The sequence below is a fragment of the Giraffa tippelskirchi genome, chromosome 14 (assembly GCF_054371585.1).
Source record: "Giraffa tippelskirchi isolate mGirTip1 chromosome 14, T2T-mGirTip1v1.2.pri, whole genome shotgun sequence".
NCBI classification, from domain to species: domain Eukaryota; kingdom Metazoa; phylum Chordata; class Mammalia; order Artiodactyla; family Giraffidae; genus Giraffa; species Giraffa tippelskirchi.
The window spans coordinates 19,263,174-19,276,343 of NC_137288.1; the positions used below are offsets into that span (position 1 = coordinate 19,263,174).

The 13,170-nt window shown below is 36.7% G+C and overlaps 1 protein-coding gene across 2 annotated transcripts in view; it reads right to left on the bottom strand.

The window, feature by feature from the left end:
- Positions 1-263: 263 nt before the first annotated feature.
- C14H18orf63 (chromosome 14 C18orf63 homolog) overlaps positions 264-13,170 on the bottom strand; it is a 37,917-nt gene continuing 25,010 nt past the window's right edge. The window contains exons 8-14 of one of the 2 annotated variants that reach the window (XM_081562846.1): positions 11,712-11,821; positions 10,715-10,811; positions 10,523-10,599; positions 9,408-9,600; positions 2,569-3,585; positions 2,300-2,386; positions 264-953 (exon numbers count right to left, since the gene is read on the bottom strand). In XM_081562846.1, the coding sequence (XP_081418972.1) occupies positions 2,333-2,386; positions 2,569-3,585; positions 9,408-9,600; positions 10,523-10,599; positions 10,715-10,811; positions 11,712-11,821 (1,548 nt within the window). In that variant the 3' untranslated portion in view covers positions 264-953; positions 2,300-2,332. Of the gene's footprint in view, positions 954-2,299; positions 2,387-2,469; positions 3,586-9,407; positions 9,601-10,522; positions 10,600-10,714; positions 10,812-11,711; positions 11,822-13,170 lie in introns of those variants that run through there. The other variant, XM_081562847.1, reaches the window with a different exon arrangement.

Genomic DNA, 13,170 nt, shown 5'->3' on the forward strand with positions numbered 1-13,170 from the left:
TATCTAAAATGTTTAAAAGCCAGAATAATACTTGTTAGAACAGAAACTCCATTTTGGTTTCCCTCTTTTTAAATATTAGACCAAATGTCATTGTTGACACTTGCTTCGATATATTTATACTTCTGCATCTTTGCCAGGAACCCAGAATGGAATGGGATTGCTGGACACTAGACCACATGGTCAACTGCAGTCTTATCATTTCAAGACTGAACAAACAAAATCTCCCTCCAATATCCCAATTATATGATTGAAGGCTCTAGTTCTTCTGTGAAACAATTTTATTTTTATTGAGGACTTTCTGTTAGCTTGCCTATTAAACTAAAATGAAATTTAGTGATTCAACAACAATACAGTAGACCTTCAAAATGTAATGTACATAAACACATTCTTTTATTTTTCTTTAAAAATATTCTATGCTTTATCTGTAAGAGAAAATATATTTAGGGTAAAACCACATGATGGGCTGAATTTGCTTTAAATTAGTATAGTAAAAAAGTATATCAGTGAGAAATAGATGAAATAGGGTGGTAAAATATTAATAATTCTTGAAGCAGGGTGATAGGTACTCAGAGGTTTTTTACACTATTATCTGTATGTTCTGTGGTTGAAAATTTTAACAGTAAAAATAACGAATTCAAGCAAGTTTCAATAATAAAAATAGTAAAGGTAAAATAAAGACATTTCCAATGAATAAAACTACTGTATAACGGACATTTTGCAAAGATCTGTACTAGACTAATTATGTAATGCTTGTTGTTGTAGTGAAAGGTTGGTAACAACTTAAATGTCAATCATTAGGAACAGTCAAATACAGTATATCCACATGCAATGGAATACTATCCAATGATGAAAAAGCCTGTTGAGTGAAAAAAGTTTCCACAGCAGCATATGGAGCCTGATTCCATGTTCACAGGAATGTGTACATGTCCATCCATTGTTCAGAGTGGTTATCTCTGCAAAGAGGAATTGCAGGTGGTTTTTTATTTTTATTTTTTACCTTTTCTTGAACCTGTTTTGTATTATTCAAAAATTTTACAGGCATATATATTAATTTTATATTTGGGGGATATTATTTTCTACAATAATATCCTATGATTTTTCTCATCATGTTATTCTGCCTAGCTGATGGAATGATTTTTTAATTGTTAAAAATTGTGTTAGGTCTTATGTAATTCAAAGAAGGCTTCCCAGGTGACTCTAGTGATAAAGAACCTGCCTGCCAATGCAGGAAACTCAAGAGACGTGGGTTTGATCTCTGGGTTGGGAAGATCCCCTTGAAAAAGAAATGGCAACCTACTCCAGTCTTCCTGCCTGGGAAATCCCATGGACAGAGCATGAAGGGCTACAGTCTGGAGTCACAAACGAGTTGGAGAGGACTTAGAGACTAAACAACAACAAAATTCAAAGTGGCAAAGTGCTATACTTCTAAAACAATATGAAACCCAGAGTAGATTTCATTATCTTAAACAATGGAAATAAAAAATTTTCCTCAACCACCTACTGGTTGTTTAAAGAAAGACATCAAAAACTACATGAAACATAAAATTATAAAATAAATGAAAACAGACTTAATTATCTTTTGGTTAATTCAAATCAGGCTAAAATTCTATTAATTATGGAAAGAAATAGCATTTGGAAGAGAAAACAAGAAAATGCTTTCTAGTTTGTTCATAATCAATTTGAATTGAAAATATTCCAACAGTTCTATGCAGAAAAGTATTTGTATATATTTTAGTAATATGTTTGTTCTTAGATTAAACAGATGGTAGGACAAAATAAAATGCTTTTTCCAGATGCATGGTTTTGTGATTTCAGAGCTGTGGACTCAGCATTTTCAGCTAAATCTCATGTTTAACTCTAGCCAGCACTGTAAAATTGTTTGGAGTAAACTTGAACCTAATGATTAACTTTGGAAACATCATTTGAGGTTAGTTATCTTGGGTGAGAGTCCAAAAGGTAGGTGTTTTAACGGCTGTGAAATTTATATCTGTAGGCAGTCTGTTGCTGCAGTGCCCTCTTCTTAGTCTGCCGAGATCCCAGAACAGAGTGGGTGGGAGCCAGCGATGGGAGCCCTCTACCTCACCCCTCTTTAGGGACCTCTTACAACACACCACAGCTGCTGTGCACAGTCCTTCGTCGAGGGCTGTACTGTCCCCACCATTTACTATTTCCTAGATTTTAAGGCTTCAAGTAATTAAAGGTAGCTCCTTTGGTACATGAGACTGGGGACCCCTAATCTAGGTGATTCCAATTTGGGTAATGTCATAAAAAACGACTCAGAAGTTATCACCGAAGTTACCTGGTGGATATTTCCGTCTTTCACATCCATGTCCTAAGCTTTAGGAATGAGAGACTTCTTGAGTTTTGATTTGCCCAAGTGATGTATCTGTAACCAGATTGAAGAGTCACATTTTATTATAAATTAATTGTATATACTTGCAGGTGTGTTAGATATTCTGATTCTCAGTGTGTTTCTAGATCTTTGGCAAATCATTTAAATCTTTATTTAGGGGGTTTAAAAGTGTATCACATGATGAGTGGCCCCAGATTAAAATTGCTTTTTTTTACCTGTTTCCTAGAAGCACAGGATTGTCCACAAAGGACAGTATTGGAGTGACACTTCTTTGACGTTTTTGGAGAGTCCGGACATAATTTCTTTTTAGACCTGGGGACTGTTCTGCTTACTGTTAATCGGTGGTCAGTTACATTAGCTTCTTTAGTTTTATCAATTGATTGCGGCTGTAGCGGTTGGGAATCTTCCGGATCTGTGTCTGATTCAAAAATATGTGGTTGTCTTTTCACTTTTAGTGACTCGTGGCTTTTCCCTAAAATTTGTGTTACATATTTGCTTGTCAAATTCTCTTTTCCATTCACTTGGGAGCCAACAGCACTTTTTATTACACCTAAATTCCTAGTTGGCATCTGAAATACTGAACTATTAGACAGTTGTTTACTTTCACTTAAACTCATGATCAATGATTTTCTACTAGAAAGGGGATTTTCTGTCATATTTCCATAGGACTCGGTGTTTTTTTCTTGCAGAGATCTGGAAGTCTTGGGATTCAGACTTTTAGCCTTCATCTGAACGCTATGATTAGGTCTTTTCTTAGTACTTGGATGTAAGTTCTGTTTATCGTCCTGGATCTCACTAGATTTCAGTGAAAACAACTTAGATTCTGTATCAACACGTTTTCTTCTCAGATTCTCAGGTGCTAAGATACTTTTGTTCATCTGTAACGGTCGACTTTTGAAAACTGGTATGAATTTAGGGGCAATATTATGTTGGGAGCTAAAGTCTGTGTCTTGAACCTGAGCATTTCCTCTGTTGGGCTTGGATACTTCCAGTACTTGTGCGGCCTGCTCAGACGGTGGTTTCTTGCTGCTCTGAACAGACTCCGGTTGGAGGCACAGAGCAGAGGACCCCGAGGGCTTCGGCTGGCTGACCCAGAGCTCCCCCTTGTGGCCCGCAGCTACTGAGCACGGCGGGAAGCTCGGAGCCGGGGCGGGTCTTGTGGAAGGGGCTTGAGCTCGAGAGGACCCGAACCTCTGCCTAGAGGTTAGATTGGGCGGCTTGACTTTGCCTTCCTGAAAGGATAAACATTAGAAAATGTAAAATTGTCCTTAAAGGAAAAGAAATAACTTATAAAATATCATCAAGATAAGAATAAAAAGTAACACTACAATATATAGAACAGCTAAAGAAAAACAAAAAACAGATGGGCCTTATTGAGGACATGTGTGTATTTCTTATGATTTGTTTCCTACTTTCAATACTATCCATTCAAGATAATGTTTTAAGATGAGGTTGTGTTCTAAATGTGTTCTACAGTAAATGAACTGTAAAAACTATACACTTAGCTACTCCCATTGTCTTTAAAACGTGCTCTTGCATCTTTCTCCCTCAGAATGTCTTTCCCTCTTCTCTCCATTTTTTCCCTTTCAGCTTCCCAAAGATCATGTATCAGTCAGTATTTGTCACCAAAAAAAAAAAAAGAGGACAATGTCGCGCTCTTGTCTTTTAGTGTGCATGTTCACTCTCCCTACATAAATACTAGACTCTTTGAGGGTAGGAACCATGAGTTACTTATTCTTACATCCTTCACATTCTTAAATCCTCCACACAGTTACTAACAAAACACTTATTCAAAGAAATTAAAGTAATGGAAGAGGCATTTACACAGGGCCTTTCAGAGTAAGTATGATATTGACTATAGGGCAGTGACTGTCTTAATCATTTTGTCTTCTCATTGCCTACTAGAGTGCCAGGTACCTGGAAGCGTTTTGGAAATATTTGTCAAACTGACTTGTCAGATATATCAAGGACAAACAAGTGTTCATAGTCTTCTTAAACAAATTGTGGTAAAAAAACATAAAACATCAAATATACCATTTTAACTGTTTTTAAGCATACAATTCAGTGGCATTAAGTATATCCCCCACTGTATTTCTGCTGTGTAATCATCACAACTATCTATTTATAAAACTTTATGCCAAACAGGAACTTTGGAGGCTTTAAGCAATAACTCCATTTCCTTCTCTTAGCACTCTTTCTAGAGCCTAGAAATCTAAAATGAACATTTTCTCCTTTGCAGCTAGGGTTCAGGATGTGATTTAAGATCAACCAATCTGATGCACTCATACAATATTTGGAAGAAAGAAGTGAGGTAAAGTCATACTTCTGTAGTTTCTGCTGAAAGGTTTACTTATGGATGACTTTGGAATTTTGGTGGCAGAGTTATCAGAAGTCCAAGTGTCCACTCACCAGCTTTGTAGATGTCTGGAAACAGAGCTTAGGACAGTCACTTTCCTGGTGCGGATCATATTAGGTAAACATACCACATGCACTTCACCACACACCACCAACCTCACCCTACGAGGCTTTCCTCTATACACAGATACTACCACGGGGAGAATGATTTCTAAACTTGCATAAAATTCTATCTCAAAAAGATGCTTTGTCAGAAGTGATTAAATCATCTTAAAGTGCCTAGACTGAATATTTTCTGTTTGATGAAAAAAATGGTTCAAGAATTAAGTTGAAATCAATTACAGAAAATCCAAGAACATTTTTAGACTCTTGGTTTTTATAAACTGTAATAACTGTTAAACAGCATACATACTACTTGGGATACAGAAAGAAAAGCTCAATCTAGGCAGATTTATATAAGAATAGGTTACTTGTATTCTGATGTAAAGCTCATCTAGAATATATATCTGAAACATTTACATTCACATTCAGTTTCATCTTCATCTGTCTTTCAGGAATATACCTCTGATGGAAATCATTTCCAGGAGCTTTTTTTGCCCCCTACCCTGTCAATATATTATTTATGCATTCTTTCAATTTCTAAAATATAGTAAACAGCCCAAAGGGGGAAACCTCTAGGTTTATATTCAAAAATTTTTTAAAGGCTACAAAAAGGGCTTATGTCAACAGCAGATGAAATCATAAATAATTCACAGAACTTAAAATACGTAAATTGTCAACAAACCAAAGCTTTGTAAAATAATAACTTAAGAGAAAACATATGCTTTACCACATTATGACCACTATTCTACCAGGTGTCACTGTGGCTTAGGTGACTTTTAATTTCTAGAACTGCATACAATTTATATAACTTTGTACATTTATGTAAAATTACAGAGGGAAACCAAAAGCTTTAGCCTATATTTAAACAGATATCTAACAGAGGCCTAGATTTAAGGAAATATTTAAATAAAGCTTGAAGACTAACTAAAATGATGGTCAAATGTGCTTTATCTATTAAAATCTGGTTCTGTGCCTTGCACCACCCGAGTGTTTCTTTACTTAAAGTCGAACCAGGATTCAGTTAAGCTCAGATTTAACTAGAGATTTGTAGGAAATATGGGTCTTAGAAGAAAGTGTTAAGTTTAAAAGACACGACAACAAGGAAACCATCATCCAAACGCAAAATACGGAACATTTTCCAGGGTGAATGATCCATTTTTCCCAACAAATAACTGGCATAAATAAAAGGGAAAGGAGTTTGGGATGTTATATAATAAAAGAGATCTAAAAGATATAACAACCAAATTAAGTGGACCTTGCTTGGATTCTGATTTAAACAAAACCTCTAAAATAAATCTTTGAGATAAATAGGGAATTAGAATATGAACTAGGCTCAGATGGTAATAAATCTGCCTGCAATGCAGAAGACCTGGCTTCGATCCCTAGGTGGGGAAGATCTCTTGGAGAAAGGAATGGCTACCCACTCCAGTATTCTTGCCTGGAGAATTCCATGACAGAGGAGTCCATGGGGTTGCAAAGAGTAGGACATGACTGAGCAGCTAAGTACACACACACACGGGAATTACTGTTAAATACTATTTTTAAAAAAGCTCTTATCAGAAAAAGACACATATTAATACTAAAGTCTTTATAAATTAAATAATAGCATATCCTGGATTTGTTTTAAAATATTACAGTTTACCCTGCACTCCAAAAATATGTCAAGGAGTAACCAGATGGTAGGCATACAAGAGTTCATTCAGTTCAGTTCATTTGCTCAGTCCTGTCCGTCTCCTTGTGACCCCATGAACCGCAGCACGCCAGGCCTCCCTGTCTATCACCAACTCCTGGAGTCCACCCAAACCCATGTCCACCGAGTCGGTGATGCCATCCAGCCATCTCATCCTCTGTCGTCCCCTTCTCCTCCTGCCCTCAATCTTTCCCAGCATCAGGGTCTTTTCCAATGAGTCAGCTCTTTGCATCAGGTGGCCACAGTATTGGAGTTTCAATTTCAACTTCAGTCCTTCCAATCAACACCCAGGTAGAGTAATTTCTTTTATGTATCTTGGAGAATTCTCATAATTTTTTTTTAAAAGCTAATTGGGCTAGGCATTCCTGCTAATTTATGAAACCCTTTTTTAAGTCAGTTGAGTTTTTTCAAGCAGTTTGATCCATTTATTTTTCATTTTTTTAATTTATTGTTTTTTAGTACTGCATGACTCTTAGAGCTAACAAGGTGGTAGCAATAACAGAAACTAACATTTACTGAAGGCTTAAATATAAGCAACTGTTCCAAGGAGGATTATCTATTCTGAAAATAAAAACCACAAAACCCTGTGTAGTCTGGCTCTGGGAAGGAAACGGTGATGTGCTGCGTAGAGCTCCTTCCAGAAAGGGGGATCCCCACTGCCAGGTGCTATCAGCAAACCTCCTTTGGCAGTCAGCCCCTGCAGAGAGGGCCTCGGTTATGGACACCCATCTCACCCTAGAATTTGCCTGTCTTGAGGTGGTCCAAATCTAACGACAGATTGGAAGGGGGTATAAAGGCCTGCTATTTTGGCCAATGCAGAACCACCGTGATTGGCCATTTTAGTACCTGCTTTGGTTTTGACTTCTCCCTTCACCCAATCTTCCTTCCCTGACTTCCATAGGTGTTGACTCCAAGGGTAGTTCTCAACAATCATCACATACACTGGACTCTGTTTCAGAGCAGGCTTTCCAGAGAGCCCAATTTGTGATGAGTACTAGCGTTACCACTACTGCGGTGCCCCATTTTACAGCTGGGGGAACGGAGGCACAGAGAGATCAAATAACTTGTCCAAGATTATACACAGGCTTCCCTTGTGGCTCAGTTGGTAAAGAATCCAACTGCAATGCGAGAGACCTGGGTTCGACCCCTGGGTTGGGAAGATCCTTTGGAGAAGGGAAAGGCTACCCACTCAAATATTCTGGCCTGGAGAATTCCATGGACTGTATAGGTCATGGGGTCACAAAGAGTTGGACATGACCGAGCAACTTTCACTTCCAAGATTATATAAGTAGTAAGGGGTTCAAACCCAGGCAGCCTGTCTCCAGAGCCTGAGATCTTAACCACAAATCTAAACTTTCCAATTTTAGAACTAAGAATCTGATTCTTCAGGTTTCAGTTTTAATTCTGCAATGTATTTAACTGTGTGGCTTTGGCTTAATTATTTGAATGCTGTGAGCTTCAGTTTCCCTTTCTGCAAAATTAAGAAAACAATCTTTTACCCCAAGAGTCTATTTTGCTAATTAAATGAGAAGGCATACAGAAGGCGCTCAATAAAACTGAGTAGGAGAAATTCTTATTGTTAATGTTCCAATTATCAGAGGCAATATAAAGACCAGAAATTCCATATAAGTGTTATTTTACATTTAAGAAGCAAATTTTCACAAATACATTGTCTGCATTCACCATTTCCAAAATGGGCTGGAAATATTAGGTATAAATATACAAATATATTTGATAAAAGTGCATGATGTAATGACACGTCTTCTAACTCCTCAGATTTAGACTTGGCCAGCAAATAAACTCTTTAAGATGTTATGTCTGGCCAAAATTTTAAGATTCATAAAGTTCAAAAAGATGTCAGTTGGTATTCATCTACCCACACGCCCTTCCAGCGAAATGGCCTCGCCTATAGTACCTCATATCTTGGCTGTCATGTTTTTAGAGCATTTATATGAGGTGTTGACACTTAACCCAAGGACACCAGACCCCCATGCTGGCTAGTGACAGATGATGTGATCTGGCTTGAAAACATAAAGCAAAAAATGTCATGAGACAAAGTGTTGGAGCCACAGCAAGTCAACATACATGAAAGCCTTAGTCATTTGAGCAGTGGAGGCTACAATAAAACAATGCGCTAGTAAGTCAAGAAAGGAGACTCAGCAATATTCCAATAATCCATATTATATTTCAAACTGCTCAAATTATTCAAACCTTTGTCTTTCCTTCTGATAAAAACATATTACATCTGTCATTTAAAAGAAAGATTCTTGTTGAAAAATTTAAATTAAATTTCCATTTGTTCTTCCAAAGCTTCCCTTTTGATTTTGTTGCCTTTTGACAAAGAAATTGTATCCTATTGAGTGTGAAGATAAGCCATCTTATTTTCTTCATCAGTACTGCTGAAACTGCTACTTATTATTTTTTTTCATAAATAAGATTTCATTTAGCATATCATCTTACAATAAAAATGTTCTCAAGTTAATTCAATTTCTATCAATTATTCAAAAGCTTTCTCAATCAATTGGACTCAAAGTGACAGAACTTCAAAGAAAACTTGGATTTGTGTTTCCAAATTACCCTGTAAGATCATTTAATCTCTGGTTCTTTGAAAAATCATGTAATGAACATATATTAAGTACCAGGAACTTAGGATATGTTCTCTGCCTTCTAGGAAGTCACATTATATTAATTAGAAGAAATAGACCAACAACTACCATAATGCCAAGGTGAATACAATAATAATAGGAACGACAGCACAACAATAACAAATAGTAGTAGGGAAACACTAAACTGAGGGAGAAGACATAGCACAGCGGGCTAGGTTGTCCGTCACTGACGGCAAAGATCCAGGTAATATACATGCAGAGCACGTCTTAGAGAACTTGGTAGGACATGAAAACTACTCACCTGCAAATGCAGTATGGTTAGTCCTTGTGTGTAGTAGCACGGTTTAGTTGTCATCTTTATGGGAAGTCCACATATATGGGGCAGTTTAGATTTTAAATCTGAAAGGAAACTTTTCAACACACCTTCCATATCTACCCTTGGAAAGAACTGTATGGGTTGACTTCTGATGCAACTAAGAGGGTACCTGAACGTTGTTAAAGAACAATGGGACATTTTTTTGCAGATAGGAGACAGCATTTTTTTAAACTGATGTAAAAAGGTCTTAAAATTGTACCTGCTAAAAAGGCACAAATAACTAAATCCTAACTACTTTAAATTTTAACTTTCACAATAAAAAAAACTCACAGTAGTACCTTTATTACTATATGGCTCTTGCCACAGACTGGCAAACTAAGTTATCCAAAATATGATTTATAAAAAAGACATTATGATCTTCATTGATTATAAACGTAAATGTTCACAGTAAACAATAAACAAGTTGCATCTCCAAGAACAGTAAAAATTCATCACAGAGAAACACCACATATGAATTTCATTCAAGCTCTGAACGTGGTTCTTTGAGCAAAGCAGTTAACTTTTTCTGACATAAAACATTCTCAAGACTTGGAATAATGTCTTGGCATCTAATGAAGGGGAATAATTGATAGCTGTTAACTTCAACTTAATTATATTAAGATTTGGGTTAGGAAATATAGAATACAGAAAGAGAACACTAGGCTCCTCCCTCTTCCTTTTAGATACCAGCTGGTCAGAATACAAAGAAACAAAAATGATGAAACCAGTAGTAACTAGGATGGGAGAGTTTCACCTGAGCGCTTGTGCTCTGTGTGTAGATTTTTAAAAATAACGTCAAGAAAAATATCTTCTCAAACCAATGAGGTGCATTAAGTGCAATTTAAATCCTCTAAACTTTGCCTGTGAAATTATTCTCCAAAAAAGAAATTTTCACTAAGTGACATTCTTTCAATTCCACCGTTTCAATAGTGTCCAATATGCCACCGGAGGGAGCCCTTGGCTAAGGAGAATCCTGTACAATTATTTTGTTCTTTTCTACCAGGAGTCATGCCTGGATCCTAGGGTGGGCAGAGAGCATCTGTAAAGGATATGTGAAGATCCTTTCTCCTATCATTTTGAAGTAGATGCTGCAGTATATTTTAATAGTTCCAAGGTCTTCTGGAAGCTTATAGCCATACTAAAAATGAAGAACAAAGTTGAAATTCTCTTGAGTGAAAGCTAAACTTAAGGTTAAATTACAAGAAGCAAAATTAAATAGCTACTAATGTAATATATATATTTCTATTCCTTACCAGGCCATCCCAGTGCATCTGGAAATCTTCATATGAGTGAAAAGGACAGTCAGGGGGTGTGGTGTGAAGAATACTTATCATTTGTCCCATTTTCATACTACAAAAAAATACAGTTGGTAAAATATTATGAGCCAGTGCTTAGACATGGAGCTTCTCAGGTGGCACTAGTGTAAAGAAACCGCCTGCCAATGCAAGAGATATAAGAGAACTGGTTTCGATCCCTAGGTTGGTTTAAGTCAACTATGTGATTTGGAAAGCAGTCAAAAATTTTAGCAACTATCAACATATAAGTAATAAGCTACTCATTTGCTCCCAGTTCTAAATTAACATTGTATTAAATTCTTAACAAAGAATTGTTAGGAAAAACAAAGTTGAACTGATGCAAACAATATGCCAGTTACAAACACAAAACAATGACTAATACAGTGTTAGCACACAGAGGTATGCCTGGTAATTTTAGACTTTAGGGAAAAGTTTGTTAAGAGTTGAATGAATCGGAAGCAAATCTGTGTTCCCTATCTACCTCTTCTCTGCTTCAATGACCAAGTTATAATGCAGATGCCACTACTTCCTAATCTGGTTAAAATTTCATGCTAATAGTCATATTTATGTTAGTAACAAGTCATTTTTTCCCTTGAAGATAGTACAAACTTATAACTTAGCTCATATCAAATGATAATGAATCATTAACTATATGTACACATTTATAAGGTTCTATTGATGTTATATATAGTTGTAATTTCATAATGAGTATCTAGAAATTTTACTGTTTTAAAGTGAGGTCTAATAAAGATACAAATGTGTAATAAAATTATTTTAGTAATTTGATGGCTTCTGCAAGTATGACAATATTGTTTCAATATCTTTTTAAAGTTATAATTCAGTTTCCAAAATTCACAAAAATGGTTTATACTTTACACATATCAATGTTGAAGCAAAATAAGAGAAAACTACTATATCCCAAACCCATCCCAGATATTACAAACTGAAATCTCACCTTGGCAAAACATAGCACCAGTTGCTTAAAATGGACTGTTTCTCAATGACAGCATTCTGGTTAGTTTCAAAATTCTTTATAATACTCTGAGAAATATCAAATTCTCTTAGCTTTTGATAGAAAGAAGAATTTAATGCATAAGTCCTCCAAAGAATTTGGCAAACAAAAGGAAACATTTAAAAACACAGATTTCATTAAAAAAAAAAAAGATTTATCACACATACACCGCCAGTTAAGAAACAGTTTCAAAGCCTGTTACATTGAATAATGTATAACCACTTTACACAAGGTAATCAGTGTTTCAGCTCACCCCTTTTTCTCCTCTACACAGTTTATCAAATATTTCATGCTTTCCCTCTTACCATCCAAAGCCAAACTCCTATTTTGTACTTATTTGACTGGCTTTCAGTTTCTTTAATTATGTTAATTTACAGGGAGTTGAATCTCTGTCCAAAGGAAGATATTTATATTGTCAGAATAGCTTCTTAATTAAATTTTAAACAAATTTTTTAAAGTGGAGGACAAGGATGTGTTAGGAAGTTATACCTCTCTCGGGTCTTCTGGAGGCAAGAGGACAGAACCAACCCTTGCACTCTCTTTCTGTATCCCTTCTCCAAGATCTGGAATGCTTTTTTCTGTGGTCCTCAGGTGCCCTGTCTGTGGCAACTACTTGCCACTTACAGTTTTCTCACTCTGGGTCGTGTGGGCCATTTTCTTACAGTGAGGCAGAGGCTGGAGAGACCTCAAGTGAGGTGCAAAATAAAATATTAAAGGATGAGAAGACATTGTGTTTAGAGAGAACGTTTCAAATCCCTCGCTCTTATTCATTCACCTTTGGGGAAACAGCATTCTAACTCTATTGCCTGCTGCTTCTTGATGAACTCCAGCTGACCCAGCCAATTTTCCAATTCCTGGACAAGCCATCAGCACTGTCACAAGGCCCTGGCTTAAAGCACTGCCCCCACACTGATTTACCTGCTCTGCCAATACAAACCTTACAGGCCTAGATCTAGACCCTTTTCCTCCACGTTCAATGACTAATCCTGCTCTGAATTTCCATTGCGTTTCTGAGATTAACGGAGACACTAAAAACACATGTGGTGAGGCATAGTGTGGAGGTTTTAGTGGGTGAAAGATTACAGCGGGTTTGGAGACTTAGGGAGGTTCCTTGTCAGAACAAGATAATCACGTTATGCCACCGGCTCTGTGACAGAGAAGAACCAACCTGAAATATATGTGATAGCCCATTCTCAAGCCCTGTCTCCCAGGTCTGACCTTGAAAGGTATAACACTTTTCATTCATATAGAGATAGAAAGTTGTGGGACCTTTGTCTTGCTGGAGGTTTATGGGAAGATCGTGACTTGACCAACATGGACAGCTGCAAGAACAAAGGATTTGGGCACCAAGAAGTTTGTAACAACTAGCCACACGCTCTCCCTCTTTAGTATAAAAGCAGGC